Source organism: Doryrhamphus excisus, chromosome 5 (assembly GCF_030265055.1).
Source record: "Doryrhamphus excisus isolate RoL2022-K1 chromosome 5, RoL_Dexc_1.0, whole genome shotgun sequence".
NCBI classification, from domain to species: Eukaryota; Metazoa; Chordata; class Actinopteri; order Syngnathiformes; family Syngnathidae; genus Doryrhamphus; species Doryrhamphus excisus.
In genome coordinates this window covers 20,844,425-20,862,536 of record NC_080470.1, presented here as the reverse complement: position 1 = coordinate 20,862,536, position 18,112 = coordinate 20,844,425, and the positions used below count along the sequence as shown (strand labels likewise).

The window sequence follows — 18,112 nt, the reverse complement described above, 5'->3', positions numbered from 1 at the left end:
TGTCCGTGCCATTAAGGCCAACATCTTTGACGGGCGGACACCCTGACCCCCACCCCCCCGCCCACTGTCGCTTTGCATCGCTTCCCAGCCGTCATCCATCTCCCACACATCCAGCCTGGTTGGAGGTTTGATGCGTGTGCAGACCTTGTCATTCACATTAGGGCCACATTGTCAGCTCAGGGCCCCCCCCCCTCCCTCCCTGCATGGCCCAGATCTTTCTTCCTGTCACTCCCGTCCCGCGGCCAGAGAAGACCTTATAATGCAACATCCCTCTCATCCACTTCTGTCAATTCCAACACTGCCATTGCAATGGCGTTACGTGAGAGCACACAGAGGCCAGCGTGGACCCATGCGGTGGTGGAGGTGAGGTGTGTCTGCACCCCCACAGAGAAGATGAGGCAGGTAAAAAAGCTGTGGCGTCAGTGTGTTGTTACGTGCTACGAGCTTATCGACCTACTCGCGCCTTCGTGTTCTTTAAAAGCTTCCCTGCTGACGCCATCTTGACTTGTAGTCTTGTGGTTTTTCATAGCACAGTTGGGCCACCAAAACCTGTTACTGGTTGAAAGGCAAGCCTCAGGTTTACACCCAAGTGAAAGCCACCATTGGTGTAGTTCTGTTTGGTCCTCACCCCCACCCACCCCGCCAAGGAGACCACGCCACAACCGCTTGATGCAGCCGCTATGACTCACAAGTTTCAGGATGAGTGCTTCTCTGCTACTTTGGAGGGAAGTAAATCTTCTTGTAAACGCTAACATCACCATCATCATCAAGATGTGTCATGGTGGTGTTTACCAGGACAGGAAACGATAAGGAGGTAACATTTCTCCTTATATTTGCATCCTCTCTATTAATCCCATTGCCACTCATTTGTGGCTTCACGATGCAGTGGGTGTGCAGGTCATGTGGGGGCATATGCAAATGTATGCAAATAAGCTTACTTCATGTCAATCTGGGAGGCGTGAGCCAAAAAGCCTTTCTAATCCGTCCACGGTCGCCACAGCGTGTTTGCCGGCCCCGGTGAACATTCAACGCTGTCGGTGAGTTTATCTAAATGAAAAAAACCATCGACCGTTGATTGTACCTTGTGGCAGGCGCTCGCTCCCAAAAAGAACAAATGAAGAAATACTCCGGAACCATGAAAGGAAGCAAGATGGTGATTTGGGCTTCCAAAGAAAAGACAGCACAAAGGTCACAATCAACATTCATTGCTGTCGGTGGGTTTAACTGTATGGAAGAGCTCACTGAACGATGAATGCAACTGTGTCCCAGAGATCAGCTGACCAGCCCAAGGAATGATGTCATCATATCGTCAATGTCCCCCCCACCAATAACGGGCAAACACAGCCTGCACCCACTGACAGGAAGTTCAGATTGCATCTCCATCACGCTGGCTGTACTGGAGGCATTTGTGTCTAGCAGGGGGGGGGGGGGGTGCAGTGACAGCATATCATTATATCATATCAGTATGGTGTGTATGTTTGCATGTATTAACCAATATGTATGTGATATGTACTTGACATTAAAAATGAGAATAAAAGTGATATTGGGTCAACCAGTGCTAAGTATGATCTTTGCCAAATGATGATGTGGGTGCCTCCCTTTGGCCACTAGGGGGCAACAGTACACAGCACATGCAAGGAAATGACTCATCCGGTTACAATAGTCACGTGATCAGAAAGCTGCTTGTCACCAATAAAAAAACTCAACCAGCTAAGGTCCATTGGTCCTTCTGCTGACACCACCAATGTTCAATCAAGGCAGTACAGACCCCCACTTGGGGGGGCTCATTCTGCTAGGATTACATAACATTCAAAGTCCATACTCTCAGTTCTAGGTTCTTGGCACTCCTCTTCTTCCTCTTCTTCTTTGACCAAAAAGTATGTACGGTCTAATTTTGGTAATAAAATAATAAAGTTGTTAAGTTGAATAAAGCTAGTACAATTGCATCTGCCACACCGTCTTCTTTAAGCACAAGAATGTTCATCATCTCCTGTTTCTAAAGTACAGTACTATCTAATGATGTACTGTAATAAATAATACATGTTTGCTTTTTTTTAACTACTATGTTATTTACCTGCACAAAAACTCTCAATCCATGGTAATAAAATAAGTGTAAAAAGGAATTTCATAGGGCTGTAGGACACAGTCGACTGGCCAATTCCCAACATGATGAAATCCTGGAGGGTCTGCTGGTTTAGGGACAGCTTCTTCAATAAAAGTCAAGCCAAGTCAGGTTTATTTACATAGCCCTGAATCCCAAAGGCCTCAAGGGACTTTACAAGCAGGCAACAGTAGACGACAATAGCAGACATCCCGATATGAACCCCCATCCGGGTAGGGAAAAACTCACAACCCATTTGAGGGAAAAAGAAACCTTGAGAACAATGTAAGTATATAAGTGATAAGTAATAAGTATATCTAAGTATACGGAGAGCACATTGAAATAGCATAATAGTCCAGTTCATAGACGTAGCCCTAACCTACAGCTTAAAAATAAGTAAAATCATGTAAACAATCATTTCATATTTGAAGTCTGTTGCTACGTAGCAGTTAGCGTCTAATGTCCACATCACCAAGGTTGACCTCATTGATGAAACATGAAGAAAGAGCATCGTGTATAATAACAATACTGCTGCCATGAATGAATCATTCATCCCGTGCTTAGCCGGTGGTGCCGATGTTGGCGCCTGGAGCTAATGACCAGGTTGTGTAGTAATTGTACTCTAATTCGGCTTGTATTCATGTTGCGTGAATAAGCTGAGAACATCTGCTCTTGAATTGTTTGAGGGCCTTGCCCGTGGTAGATAATTAGCGAAACGGTTGGCAGCGCGGGCAGCATTCTAACAAGCGACTGCTAATTGAGTGCGTGTCTATGTCCATACTGGGCTAATGATGGGAGTGGAAGCAAGGCTACTGCATGATTGAGATTTACAAAGCGGAGTCATGCATATGCATGTTTACTAATTATGATCAAAAGAATGCCTGTGTGTACTTGAACTTCAATTAGAAATCTGTGTTATGATACTCTCCCCAAGGTAATAACGCTGCAGAGATATTTCAGTATGAAAGCAGTACTTTGGAATCAAACAATCCCCTTGGAGGAAAAGGTTATCTGGAAGCAGACTTCCATGCACTATTCATACAGAATTCCATAGTTGGCAGCAAAACAAAGACATGTAATGAACGTGTGGCGGCCAGCATAAAGCTTAGCGTCCATAAGTCCATGGCATCATCAGGCTCGCACTTGGGTCTGAAATGGTTTTGGTTTTACTGTCTGATGTCTGCCGGTCGGAGCTGTCTCTCACCTTCAGCCAGAAATATCTGCATGGCCCGGTAGAGCAGGTGGACGCCCAGCTCACGCTTTCTCTTCAGCTGCCAGTTGGACACCACGCCGTAGAAGTCACCCTTCTTCAGGTTAGTGAGCATCTTCAACCCTGTGTCGGGATTGGAGAGACGGCAGTTGACAGGCTGGTCTTGGAAACGACCTGACACGTGTGCTATCATTTGCATATCATTTTCACGTTTCACTGGCAAAATAACCTTCTCAGCAATATCACAGCAAAAATATCTCATGAACTTCTGATGATGTCACTCCATAAAAAAACACAGCAGCTTCAGTGGTATATTCCTGTGGCTCACCGATGGCCTCCACCATGCAGGCCTCTCTTGTGTAAGCCTCCACTGGAATGACGTTCTGGAAGCAATGCAGGGAGATGACCCCCTGCTCTGCCGTCCATACTTGAAGAATTTGCTGAACTTTGGGGCACAGTTTCTGCAACACAGATGAGAGGAAGCACCAATTACTTACACCAGTTAGTCCTGTGTGCGCATCGCTACAAAAGGGTGGAAGTCGGAAAGACATAAAGGTGAGGACCAATAAGGTCTTGGACCTAATGCAGCACCGCATGTGTCCAGCACATCAATCAGGATTACCTTGGAAGTCTTGTCTCCGCTGTAGTACTCCAGAGCCTCATAGAGATGGCTGTAAGGGCGAGAGCGTTTTCCTTTGCCCACATAAAAGATAGCACGGACAAATGTCTGGAAGGACTCCTGTGGGGTCATGGTTTGACTCCGGAACGGAAGATTTTTTGTCACCCTAAAAAGAAAAAAAATACATAAGTACATAGCTGAGTTTGTCCTTGGACTGCATCCGATTATACTGTAAGATCATGGAAGATAATAATGGAAGCCAGTCCTCTATCGTGAACTCCCTGATGTACAGCAAGGTGAAGGACGGCACCTTGGGTCCAGCAGCAGGTAGTTGAAGCTGGACTTGATGATGCCTTCTCTCCACTTTCTGTTCTGGTCTGGTTGGTCAAACTGTTGGCACAGAGCCTGCTCGTCGAACTGGCAGACAGGAACCTTGAAAGTCTGCAGGGCCAGGTTGAGTTCTGGGCTATAACCTAGGCATGCTAAATACACAAAGAGAGAGCCGGACAGTAATGGCAAGCTAAGGTATTTACCAATGCATCCAAATACTGATACCTGTTTGTGGCTTGTCTACTTCATCTTGGAGCTGTGATGATTTAGGATTGGACTGCTGCAAAAGGCAGACCAGCTTCCGCATGTAGACCGGCCTGGTTCGCTGACTAATAGGGCCTGGACTCTCCCCGAGCTCCACAAGCCTACGTCTCAGCTCCTTGTCCGTCATCCCTTCGGTGTCAAGTACGACGCTGGGCTCAGCCTCTTTGCTTTTCTTGCTTTGGGGTGGCTTCTGGTTCTCCTTACCGTCTCTGCTCTTCATCTGCATGGCGCGCCAGTCATAGAGGACGGTCTCCTCGCTGCTTGTGGTGCTCATGCTGGAACTGAGTGAGGTGTTAGCCGTAGGTGGAATGTGGGTCTCAATCAGTTTGTGGCCTTGTTCCGTATCGGTGTAGAGGTACTCCACCGGTTCATCAACATCCTCAATATGCGGTCGGCCTCCAGGGGTGTAGGACAGGTTGGCCAGGTGCTGTGAGCGGCGCTGAGTCGATAGCCGGCTCATGCTGTACCTGGGAGTGCATCCGGTGCCCGGAGTGCATGGGAGGTCGGAGTCCTCCCTGGACCTCCTTGGGGAAAAGTAGCTAGAACTGGATGAGGATGAAACAGATTCTGGTTGAGAACTAGTGACCTCCGTGATCCAGACATCTTCCTTTTGGTGGCAACCTTCATCAGAGGCTTCATTTGCCTTCTTTGCTGCCTCATCCCAACTTGTCACATCATCAGTTGAATCATCCGTGCCTTGGCAAAGTTGGAGCTTTTGCTGTTGGATGGCGTGGATGACCTCTGCCAGGTTTCTTTCGTAGAGAGCCGTGGAGGAGTGGTCATCTTCCTCCAACACAACCGTGTCGAAAAAGGTCTGCGAGCCGCCAAGCGTGTCGCCGTCTGGCTTTGTGAGGATGAGCGTATCAGCTTGACTCGAGCTCACACATGAACCTGCGCTGAAGGTCCTGGACTGAGTGCTGGGGTAGTCCCCAGACACGGACTCTGGTCCGGTGCTACTCTCTGAACTGTGTGCTGTGTAGCATCGTACCCGTGGTGAACTGTATGAGCTGTTACTCTTCTGAGATCTGGGAGTCGGGCGTTGGATTCTCAACGGAGTAGGTAGAGTCTCCTCAAACAGGGAAGACATTCCGAGGCTGTCTAGGTTCCTGCTTGTTCTCAGCAAGCAGCGGCTCTGCCTGGACGGTGTCCTGTCTGTGACAAATGGACTTAGTCTGAATGGAAGCTCTCGGCTTTCAGCTGGACGACACGGGCTGTTTTCCAGGGGCTGATCTTCACTGGAAGTCAGTGTTCCAGGATCAGTGCAAGCCTTCAGCACGGCCGTGTTCTCCTCATCCTCATCAACCTGAGGTTCACTTTCAGCTCTAGCAGATAGAGACGGTTGTTTTGGGTGCGTGGGAATATCCAGTGCGCTGGTGTAATGGTCGCTTTCGCAACTGCTGTAATGACTGCTGCTTCCTCCGCTGCTGCTGCTGGCCCCGCTGGGGTGTGCTGGCTCTTCTGGAATGTTCACATGAGCTTCTTTCACACCCTCTTCCACCTTTTCACAGTCACTCTTGTCCAAAGCACACCGACTGAGGACAGTTTTCTCCAAGTCCTCGTCTGTGCTTTCGCTATTCTCCCGGCAGAAAACAAAGACGTGATCTGGCGAGGTGACATCGATGCCATGCGTGTGTAAAACAGTCGCCAAACGATTTGCATCGAGAAAGTCAGGGTACTCGGACAGGTCGAAAGATAGGTTGCCGTTATCCTGGCTAGTGTCAACAGCTGGTGTCTGCTTTGGAGATTCGGGACTAAAAACCGGAAAATACTCATCCTCATCACGGAAGCTGACACTCTTCCGACTGGCTGGCCTGGACGGGAATGCAGGGAGAGCCCTGGCTGACTTTTGTCCATCAGCTGGAGCAGTGAGTCTGTTCTCCTCTGAAGAGAACACATCATCAGTAGCAATCCAGTTGTTATCTTTGGGAAATGGAACTGGGGGTTCCGCTACAGACATGCGAGTACTTGATAGCAGGGAGGCACCTTCAGACGCCCAGGGTAAGGAAGTGTTCCAGTGTGGATTATGTTGCTTTTCAGCGTACACATCAGAGGGTCTGGCGGACGATATTCTTTGGCATACAGGCCTCCCGTTTATGTTGGAAAGGTTGAAAAATGACGACCGCCTTGTGCTGCTTAAAGGGGCGTCACCGAGGTCTCTTGCCATGGCGTAGGAAGTGAAGCTGTAGTCAGACTCAGGATAGCCGGACGTGTCTGTGTCGTCGGAATATACGGCTAGAGAGACATCAGGAGGAACGTGATAATACAATGGCAGCCTGTGGGGGTTTTGGTATGATTAGTATCTGTATCTGTACATATCTATAATATCAATATCTGATCAAGCTGTCATACTGGCTGTGTTCCGTGGACTAGAAGGTGCAAGCCAAACTAACTTTTGGTTGTTGTCTAATGTTGTGTAAACATTGAACAATATACGGCACCGCTATGCTAATTCCAGTTCAACTTGCCTATGGCAAATAAATACAAGTACGATATGCTAAAGCCCTGTACCTGGCAAATATGCCGTTTCACCTATTGGCTTTGGGGTTTGGCGTTACAAAAACACTATCCAAAACCTGCATGGATCATAAAATCGTAAAATTGTGGCAACAGACCAGGAACTGTATTTTTAATGTATCACATTTGATGGCACCACCAGGCCTTGAAAGTGAAAATTAATGTAAAAAAAAAAAAAAACTTACAGTATTTGAAATGAGGCAAGTCTTCTTCTTCTCTGCTCACAGAGCTGATCACGTAGTCCTGAAGAAGCTGAGCACATTTTTTATTGTCCTCTTGCTCTGCCAGCGCCACTGGAGTATTGCCGTCCTGTGTGAATCAAACTGCGGTTATGACTAAACTCTGTGCTCATGCTGTGATCAACTTAGAGGCGAAGTTGCTTACGTTATCTTTTATGTTAGGGTCGCCGCCATTGGTCAAGAGCAGCCTCAGGTTTTGATAACACCCCCAAAGCGCAGCGATGTGGAGGGGGGTTAGGCCGTCTGATGATCTGTTAGGAAACAGCAAAATGACTTGAATGGTTGCTTCACCCGAGGCTGAAGAAGACTACTTAGCATTCAGGGTGTGTCGCTCACCTCACATTTGGGTCGGCTCCATATTGCAGTAGCAGTTTCAAACAGCGAAGGTTCTTCTCGGTCTCTTTGCCCACAGCCAAGTGGATTGCAGCTGCCCCCCTCGTCCCCACCACATCAGGGATGGCACCCTGGGACAGAAGCAGCTCCACAGATCTGTCAAGTCAGAGATGCCTGTTATACCTCATTGGCACAGACCTGCCATGATGCCTCCATTCAGTGCACAACACTTGAGAACAAGACTACTGAAAAGCCGTGAAAGCTCATCTGCATGAATCCATCTTTGTATGGTCCATCCTTTCACTGCACTGTTCTGCTCTGCAGTTCAGGAGACCCCAGGCGGAGAAGGGCCAGGAGAACCGGGCTGCCCGCCTTGGGGTCGTCATAGGGCGGCAGGGTCAGTGAGGCTGGCCAGCGGATGCAGCCATGTCAACAATGCCATCCTTCAGCCTGTTGATTTGTTTACATCCCCGCTTACCTAAAAACACTCCGCATGATGTGGATGACGGCAGTCTAAGTCTTTGTCCCACAAACAATGCTGTGCTCCGGCGGCATTTCTTCAAACTTCCCAGTCAATAACGCCAAGTGCATTGTGACGAAGGCCACGAAAACGCGTGCAACGTAGCATATGTCAACATATATGTAACAGGGTCGATAATGGCATTGTAAATACTGCGTAGTCCTGCTAAACGTGCTTGGCAAAACAAAGAGAGGACTCTACCTTGGTTCTCCATTCTTCACAGCTGCACACAGTCGACTCTCCAGTCTCATGTGCTTTCGGTTCATGACGACGTCATTTGTTCACAAATTATCGACAGTATTCTCGGTTATTAGCATCTTGGCGCTACATCAACATCGTCGGGGTCGCAGCTAGCAAGCTAAGCTAACAGGAGATGACCTTTTGTGGTTTCGGTCGGGATGCAATACCACGCTTATTTGGATTTATTGTTATCTAGCTGCGTAATAAAATTTGTCTCATTTACAAAATAAAAAAATGCGTTTCGCTTAAGTCCCAGAGACCAATATCACGGCAGCAGCGCGTATTACGTCTATTTTGATTAAACTTCCCTCCGAAGACAACAAAACACTCCTGATTGGATGCCGTCGGCGGATGTCCCGCCTATGCGCGTCCTTCATTGGACGATTGACCACATTCCTATGTGCCCGTGTGGTTGAGCAACAATTCTTCTCAATACGCAGAATCAGAATCAGAATCAGAAGGAATCAGAATGCCTTTTATTGTCATTTTATATGTAGTAGAATGAAACCGCAGCAGCTCCATTTTCAGAGACATAAATTAAACAAAATATAGAAATTAAAAGAATAGATAATAAATAATAAATTCTGCTGTTGAATGTTTTCTTTTATTCATGGTAAATACTAATGAATTGAAAGTTCTGGACACTTCATATAATACCAGCCTTCGTTGAAATATGGACCCCATTTCTGCATTATTTACACTTATCAATAATTCACAAAACCATCTATGTAACGCGAGGAAGAGAGAATAATTATTAATTTTTTGTTGTAATTTGTTTTATGTTGGTCATTTTTATTATTATTACTATTATTTTTGTTTCTTCTTGCATCAATTTTTGCAAGCTTATCATATCTGTCTTTTATTTTTTCTCCCAAAGTATTTGGATTTATTTCTTTTTACTTCTTGCATCCTCTTGCAGATTTATTATGTCTCTCTCTTTTACTTTTTCTCCCAAAGTATTGTTTCTCTCTATAATATTTCTAATATTTATATTTAAATCATATTCAATATTTAGAATACAATGTACATTCCTCCCTAACCGTCCTATGTCTACTTGTTGTTTTATAACCATCTCACCTATGTTGTAAATATCTACTTTATATGACAATGATAATCACCTTTTTAAATTGGCCACATTAATTAAGATAAATTAAAATTAAGGTATAATCACTAAAGAAGAAAAAGCTGAATATTAACACGGGCTGCTCTGCATTGCAGGCATGCCCATAACGAAAGGCCTACAGTACGAACATACAGTATGTATCATGTATTATTAATATTGTGCTATATCAGGCCGATAGTATGAACATATATATCATATATGGTCATGTTTAGCTTCCATAATGGTAATGGCTAAAGTCCAAAATATCTTTCTGTAATACGAAGAAAGTCAAGTGAAAGAGAGCGCAGACATTTACTATCCACTTTCTGTGACTATTCACTCACTATCCAATCACTATCAATCAATATCTGAGAAACAACTGCCATAATCTCTTCAAAATAAAAAAGGCGTGTTGCCACATTGACATCAGATTTTAATTTCAGTACACTTAACACAAGGTCATCTTCATCCATCCATTTGATGGTGAGCTGGAGCCTACCCCAGCTGACTGTGGGCGAGAGGCAAGGTGGCCACCAGTCAGTCACAGGTCTCACACACACATACAGGTTTTCACACTACGGACAATTTGGAGTCTCCAGTTAGCCCAACATTCATCTTTTGGGACGTGGAAGCCAGTCAGAGGTCATTTTAATAAATACACATCAGGAGGAATGGTAGGGGTTCCACCACCCTAGCCCCAGATGGACATACAACAGTAGTGATGACGGGACATGTCGGGCGCCTCACGCGAGGGAGACCATGGAAAGTATGCCCAGAAGGAGAAGCAGCAAGCTGGGGTAGACGGACCCAGCATGGTTGGGAGAGGTGAGTTGGCAGTTCTCGTAAGGATCCAGACAAGCTGCATACGCCATCACATGGGCGATGTAGCTCTGCTCCTGAACCCCGTGGAAGAGGTGGGACATGGGACCTTTGGCAAAGATGGCCACATCTTCAATGCCGTGGGTCTCTGAATCAAGAGGCACTGTCGCCTGTTGACGGTACTCATCGCCCGCTGGAGGACAAGCAGAAGATCATTGCAGATGAAAATTTTTTCAATGTGTCTCAATTCTTTATGTCTTATAATCACAGTCGTCTTATATTTGGATCAATACGTTATTTGAAAAATGGACATTTCTCTATGCCTTTTTGACCCTCGTCCATATGCAGATCTAGGTTTGATCCTTAAAATTTAGTGTTTGTGGTAGAGGAGCCTGCACCTGATACCCCAACCTACACTCATCCCTCCTTGATCCAGTTACTTGGTTCCAGAACTGAACAATACATGAATAATACATGCAGTCAATATTTGCATATTAAGACCGTAGAACACCTGTTTCCCACCTTTTACATACAGGTTTAACATCACAACACACTGGTATTACACAGGATAGTAGATATAGTCAGAGAATATAAGTAGGGCCACAACAGTACCCTGTTGTTAGTGTTCTGATTGTCATGATGATGGTATGGTGAATATTATTGCTATTATTGATTTGTTTCATTTTCCTGATTATGGAGTCGCCACATATGATCTACCTGTTGTGAGATAATGTAACCTAATAACCTAATAACATAATAACTTAATAACCTAATAGTAAGAGTAGACAGAGTTGAGTTTTAGCTGGAGTGGGGCCACAACAGTACCCCCCTGTTGCTACTGTTATGATTGTCATGATGATGGTATGGTGATTATTCTTGGTATTATGGTGCCTGATGTGAGATAATGTCTTACTAGTGACACCTAATGGCAAAAGTAGACTACAATTCATCAACATTTGATGAATTTTAATCTTAATTTTAATACATTTAATAAAATTTAATAAAAATCTTTAATCTTAATTTTAAACCCTTCAACTGGATTTGTATTTAAGTTCATGAAGTCATTTTATGCTTGAATCATGCTTCATTTAGGCCAAAAATACATAAAAAATGTCTCAATGTGTCTCTTTCTGACTAACAGGTCAATAATATACATATGTATTTCATATATACATATGTATAGTATTGGTGCAGCATTTGTAATTCATCCCATTAGACCACACATGTAGACTACAAACCCTGCGGTTCCAATTTATTTCCAAAATATGCATATTTAGCAAAAGTTGATGTGTTAAATTCAGCATAAAATGGAATAATGAACAAAAATACAAATATAAGGCATTTCTCCAGGAGGTGCCATTCATGTTGCTGTATCAGCAGGAATACTGCGTAGTTGACAGTTGCTGTGTAGCATGTGGACTAAAGAGGGCAATGACACTTACTTACTGTTAGGGAATACATCTGTAGAAGAAGAGAACGAGGAAGCATTGTATGTGTTTTGGGCAGCTGCCTTGAGGCGATAGTAGCCTGTATCTACTGTATTTCTAATAAAAAGTTGACATGGAGTTATTATATTACATTCTTTTGGCTAATACAGATGTAAAGGTGCCTGTAGGGATGTTATGTCACATGTAGATGTTAAAAAACATAAACAGAAGGTCATAACCTAGCCGTACCTAGCACCCATCAGGGTCTGGTCTGAGTGACTGGGATAGCGGAGGCATGAGTGTAAAGCGGTTGTGTTCATACCTTGTGAACATCCAGCGTGCAACATCTCCCACCACCAGATGGAGCCAGTACATTGCTTTGTATATCTGAAGTCCTACTCACTTGAAATGGTCTCATTGACATCTGGACGAGTTCCATTGACAAACTGGTATCCTGGACCATTTGCATACGCAGCCGTGGTAAAGCGCTTGTTGTCGTCAGCAATCGTACGGGAAACCCCTGTAGACGACGTGATACGGTTACGCCAGCCTGAGTTCCCTCGGGCCAACTCTCATCATCTGACCTAAAACGGGGTTTCCTCTGGCTGAATGGCCCCCAAAGGAAAAGACGTGGGAGTGGTCCGCAGTCACGATGGACAGGGTGTCCAGCTCATTTGTGAGTTCAGCTGCTCGCCCGATGGCTCGGTCAAATTCCACAGCCTCGGTGAGTGACCTTTTAGCCCTCCCGCCATGGTGACCGTGGTCGATTCTCCCCCTTGGAAGACAAAGACTGTCAGGGTCACACATGGGTTCCTGTTAGGCCCCGTGCCCCCCATCCATACTATCAGTCACATGTTGGCTTTGGAGGATCTTAGAGGAACAATGAGACTTATCTTCCACAAACAGGAAATATCCTTTAGGGTTTCTGCTGAGAATCCGAATGGCTTTCTCCGTCATCTCAGTGAGGGATGGGTCGGTTAAGCGGTTCCGCTCCATCTCGTAGCGACAGTCCTTGGGTTCAAAAAGACCTGACAGGAGAGAGAATAGGTGTAGTTTGTTAGTAGGAGCATGGGATGTCTACTAAGAAGTACTCCTAACAACTCCTTTACATGTATTTCTCCAGGCATACAATGTGCTCATTCTGGTTTCCCAGGCGTGTATTAGTTTGTAGTATTCTTTGTGATACTTCCGTGTACTCACCCATCAGAAAGTCTGTCTTTGTAGGATCGACGGCGTCAAATTGTTTTTTGTTCCAAACATATTTAACGTTCTGTTAGCCATGAAAAGAACACAAATACACTTACTACACATTAGTATATCAGTGTACTACCTGGTAAAACATAGTATTTACATTTTTATTCTTCATCCACTCCACAATAAGGTTCTGTCCATCATCTCGATCTCCTTTCACGGAGGGATATTCTGGGTCTTGCACGTCTCTGGGAAACATATACTCTCGACCACCGCCAAGTATGACCTGGAGAAGAATAATAACGTTTGTATTATTATTTGCTATTAGGGTGGAACCTTGGTTAGAGTCCTTCATTCCTTCCACAAGGGATCCATTTTTCACATCAGGAATAATGTAAACACAAACTGTTTATATAGTCGGACATTAGTAGTTTTGGATGCAGTAACCAATTCCAAATGCATATCAATGATGAATACCTGAACGTGTGAGGTTACTTGACCTCCAGTGAAGACGTGATTTCTGATGGGACTCTTGGTCTAGACATGACATGCAGACAACAGACGTACACCACCACGAGTCGTGTTTTTCACCTCAATAACCCAAATGGGGCCAGAGAACGTTCCAAGTTCCTTTCCATCAAGAAGGATTGAGTTGCAAACAGGAAGATGGCCGTGTTGTGTCTGGCTGTCACACCGTGTCTTTGGTTACACTTACATTATGTAAAGCTATAAAAACATGTTTGGAGTCAACCTCTGATGACATCATAGACGGGCTACGTCCGCTTCTGCTGGCCATTTTGGAACTTAACAAGACAGCTACTTTGTCCAGCGCATGGCCACAAGAAGCTAAGGATGTTTGGTGATAAAGACACAGTCAAGGGGACCTAATATGCTTTTCTGACCTATAAATGTTAATAAATTTATATAAATGTAAAAGTTTCAGATCATGAAGTTGTGCGTTTGGAAGTGTACCCTGAAAAATGTTCGGGATGGCTCTGAACGCTCGATTTCACAGAGTTTAACGTGACAACACAGTGTGCTGTGTGCCTTATATGGGCATGCCCGGGTACGAACTGTTAGCTGTACATGATGAGTGGGACCAATCACAGCCAAGTGGGCGTGGGTGTGGTTTATGGGTTTGTGGGGTTATTCCATGAGTGGAATAAATGAAATCCAAAAAAATTCAGCTGGAATAGATGCAGATTCTCGAAGATATAGAAAGCTTTCCATGCGGGTTATGGTTAAGAACACATAGTGTATGAATAACACAACAAGATGCATGACGTATTGGTCACATAGATTTTTTGCTAATGCTAACCAAGATGTCATTGTATTTATTAATTTTCTGCTGATGATCGTTACATCCCAGGGTTCCAGGCGAAGGGGTCTCAAACTCATGTTCTGTGTTTTATGGGCCCCTCTTTGACGTCAAAGTTTAGTGTTGGGCAAGCACTAGCTGACACTGGCTGGTACACAGTGAAATGACCGGGGGGGGGGGGGGGGGGGGGGGGTCACTAGCCACAACGCTAACTACTGTTAAAAGTGATGGCCCAACATGTAACATCCTGTTTGTCCTATTCTATGTAGTCCAACAATGGGGAGCATTAAACCACAACCACGTTAACTGGAAACATCCAGCTTTCAGCAAACAGTGCCACAAGGCATGCTGGGAAGCCGGATAAGAGCGCTGCCAGCAAGGAGTCGGCAAGAAAAACCTGTGATAGGACCCAGCCTCCCCCAGACTCGAACTCCAGCTGCCATGGTGACACGCCAGCTCTTCAAAATCCACAACTTTGCCTACTTTGCTTTAAAGCTTACGTTTATCTCCGTGTTGTGAACAAGTTGATACGAGATGTCCCGACAGCCATTTTGAACGGCCTCAGTGCTGAGATCGGAGTCGGCGTACCATCCTCGATTGGCGGTGTGGGCATAGGCTGCACCCGGGGAGGCATGCTGCACTCGGGTGGTCGTGACAATTCCCACAGACTTCCCTGGAAGAAGAAGTAGCCTCGTAGAAACAGTCTGCTAGTTTGATTGCTTACCCGAATTAACGCTTACCTGCCTGCTTGGCCCGATGCAACACGGATGTCACTTCGTTCCCACGGACAGCGCTGCAGTTATATCTGCGGGTGGCGGCGGTGACCCCCAAGGTGCCATAGTTGGCCTTCACACCACAAAGGTACGCCGTGGCTGTACCGGCACTGTCTGGCATCTGCTGGTCTACGTTATACGTCTGCAATCCCAAAGAACATCATGGCTACACATTGGAGGGATGAAGGCTTTGCCCCATCCGTCATTTCTTATTTCTTTGCATGTTTCTCATCATCTAACAAATGTAAATATTAGTCATTGAACACAACACTTGATGCACTTGATCCTTTGGGATCCTTTTTGTTATGAAGGGAGAACAATCACAAAGCTCCATGTCGTCCTGGAGTGAGAAGGTGATTTCCCCCTAAAGCTAATTAGCGCTTGGGCCACCTGCAGGATCAAGTGCAACCAAGCCTTGGTGATAACTTGCAATGAGTCTGTGTTGTCTTTTCTAGCATGAAGCCCCTTTTGAAGGCCACGCCACAACATCTCCATGAGATTTAGCTCAGGACTTTGACTATCCTTATTCGTCCAGTGGGGCAGTGGATTGTTTGGCATGGATTGTGTCACATGACCTTGGGACTATCATCACATCTTTGGACATGAATGGTTTTGGATTTTTGTGATCCTGGAGCCATTTTTCTTGACATTTCTCACTCGCTCTTTGTGAATATGAGCAGGCTGACCTTGGACAAGGCACAGTGAGGGAACGTATCCATCACCAGGCTGGTCTCTTCTCCTGAATGTCCTGCAAGTTGGCCTTTGAGGATGCGGGCAGCAGTTAGTGTTGTCATCCCCATACCTGGAGGCAGGTGGCAAAAAGCTGAACGTTAGATCACATCAGCAACCACCCTCACGGAGCTCCGTATGGGAGGTCAGCTGACGTAAGCTGAGGGTAAGGTGCTATCACCTGGCGTACAGTAAGGTGCTATCACAAGGTATTCATGAAGGTGCTATCACCTGGCATTCATTAAGGTGCTATCACCTGGCGTTCATTAAGGTGCTATCACCTGGCGTACATGAAGGTGCTATCACCTGGCGTTCATTAAGGTGCTATCATCTGGCGTTCATTAAGGTGCTATCACCTGGCGCTCATTAAGTTGCTATCACCTGGCTTACAGTAAGGTGCTATCACCTGGTATTCATTAAGGTGCTATCACCTGGCGTACAGTAAGGTGCTATCACCTGGCGTTCATTAAGGTGCTATCACCTGACATTCATTAAGTTGCTATCACCTGGCTTACAGTAAGGTGCTATCACCTGGTATTCAATAAGGTGCTATCACCTGGCGTACAGTAAGGTGCTATCACCTGGTATTCATTAAGGTGCTATCACCTGGCGTACAGTAAGGTGCTATCACCTGGCGTTCATGAAGGTGCTATCACCTCGCGTACAGTAAGGTGCTATCACCTGGTATTCATTAAGGTGCTATCACCTGGCGTACAGTAAGGTGCTATCACCTGGCGTACAGTAAGGTGCTATCACCTGGCGTTCATTAAGGTGCTATAACCTGACATTCATTGAGGTGCTATCACCTAGTGTACAGTAAGGTGCTATCACCTGGCGTTCATGAAGGTGCTATCACCTGGCATTCATGAAGGTGCTATCACCTGGCATACAGTAAGGTGCTATCACCTGCCGTTCATTAAGGTGCTATCACCTGACATTCATTGAGGTGCTATCACCTAGTGTACAGTAAGGTGCTATCACCTGGCATACAGTAAGGTGCTATCATCTGGCATTCATTAAGGTGCTATCACCTGGCGTACATTAAGGGGCTATCATCTGGCGTTCATTAAGGTATCACCTGGCATTCATTAAGATGCTATCACCTGGTATTCATTAAGGTGCTATCACCTGGCATACAGTAAGGTGCTATCACCTGGCGTTCCTAAGAGGTCAGCTTTATGCTTTGAAACAATGTTACATTTTTCATAAAGTTGTGTTATTGTTTGTTCAGGCTTGGTCGTGTTGCCATGCAACCCCAGGATGCAGAGAGCAGTACCAAGTGCAGGTAAAAAGTCGTTCTTTTAATAATTATTGCGGCTAAGCAGCAACAGGAAACGGCAACTAAGCAAAGAAACGACATAGAACGACTACCGAAGACAACTCTCCAACCAGTATTAAGAATTAAATAGACAACTGAAAATTAGAGGTGGGTGATTCAAGAGAATAAAGGCAGGAACAACCTGAAAGGAACAACAAAGGAAGTGACTACAAAATAAAAGCATGGGACTTGGAACGAAGGCAAAGGAAAGGAAAGGAATCAAACCGGCAAACTCCCGCATGGTGACAGCTTGTCTCATGAAACTATGACTTTCTCATCAAACTACAACCTTTGTTGTTTCAGTGTTGTACTCTTTTTGCCTTTTTACTTTTCTTGTTAAATTCTATTTTTAGAAAGCACCACAGGCCAATAAAAACCTCCGGAGTTTGGACTCCCCCGCTGTGGAGATGGTAGGCTTCAGGAGAGCCGGTGAAGGACCTGAGTGATTCCCACTTCTTGTGCATCCTGAGTTTATTTCATCATCATCATCATCATGCAGTGTGAAGAAGAAGCAAACGTCATCTCCCTCAGCCGTGAGAACACCCGTTTACTTCCCGCTCATTTGATCTCTTCCTCTGAGAAGCGGTTTGCCACGGTGATGAACATTTGGCTTTCATGCTCCAGTGGCATCTAATTAGCGAGCTCCTTGAAGGAAGCTTCCTGGGACTCACCGTCCCCCAGGAAGAGGATGATGTTCTTGGCTCGGTGGAGATTAGGCTGGATGTTGAGGGCAGTGTGAAGTGCTTGCTTGCCTTTGTTGTTCCAGTAGCTGGCGTGGAGCTCTTCCTCTGCAGGAGAAAGAAGCAGAGCATCATCTGATGCAGCTCAGACAACTCATTGGAGAAGTTGGAGTGAAAGCATTAGAGCAAAGCTGATGAACGATGGATGATCTGATCTACTGGCTGACTTGAAGAATTCCACACATCATCTCCAATTAAAGGAAGGAACAAATCTTTACCTGAAACAGACAAAGTCCGCCTGATTGCAATGAAAATCAGTAATCCAAAGAAAAGCAGCGTGTGTTTCCCGGCCATGGTATCGACGCTTGGCGTACTTACAGATATT

General features: G+C 45.5%; 2 protein-coding genes across 4 annotated transcripts; both read right to left on the bottom strand.

The window, feature by feature from the left end:
- Positions 1-2,224: 2,224 nt before the first annotated feature.
- ankle1 (ankyrin repeat and LEM domain containing 1) lies at positions 2,225-8,680 on the bottom strand. 3 transcript variants are annotated; one of them, XM_058073512.1, is made up of 10 exons: positions 8,332-8,680; positions 7,614-7,766; positions 7,423-7,528; positions 7,224-7,347; positions 6,508-6,756; positions 4,486-6,405; positions 4,241-4,412; positions 3,934-4,096; positions 3,640-3,772; positions 2,225-3,434 (listed from the first exon to the last, which is right to left on the bottom strand). In XM_058073512.1, the coding sequence occupies exons 1-10, from the start codon at positions 8,394-8,396 to the stop codon at positions 3,268-3,270; spliced, it is 3,252 nt and encodes a 1,083-aa protein (XP_057929495.1). In that variant the 5' UTR covers positions 8,397-8,680; the 3' UTR covers positions 2,225-3,267. The 3 variants fall into 3 exon arrangements, with proteins under 3 accessions (XP_057929495.1, XP_057929494.1, XP_057929496.1); XM_058073511.1 differs by having other exon boundaries at positions 4,486-6,756; XM_058073513.1 differs by lacking the exons at positions 7,423-7,528; positions 7,614-7,766; positions 8,332-8,680 and having other exon boundaries at positions 4,486-6,797; positions 7,224-7,338.
- Positions 8,681-10,215: 1,535 nt separating this feature from the next.
- LOC131129458 (alkaline phosphatase-like) lies at positions 10,216-18,081 on the bottom strand. The gene is made up of 11 exons (XM_058073062.1): positions 18,006-18,081; positions 17,719-17,835; positions 15,687-15,802; positions 14,968-15,142; positions 14,728-14,900; positions 13,070-13,195; positions 12,919-12,988; positions 12,608-12,746; positions 12,303-12,493; positions 12,122-12,238; positions 10,216-10,484 (listed from the first exon to the last, which is right to left on the bottom strand). The coding sequence occupies exons 1-11, from the start codon at positions 18,079-18,081 to the stop codon at positions 10,216-10,218; spliced, it is 1,569 nt and encodes a 522-aa protein (XP_057929045.1).
- Positions 18,082-18,112: the final 31 nt, after the last annotated feature.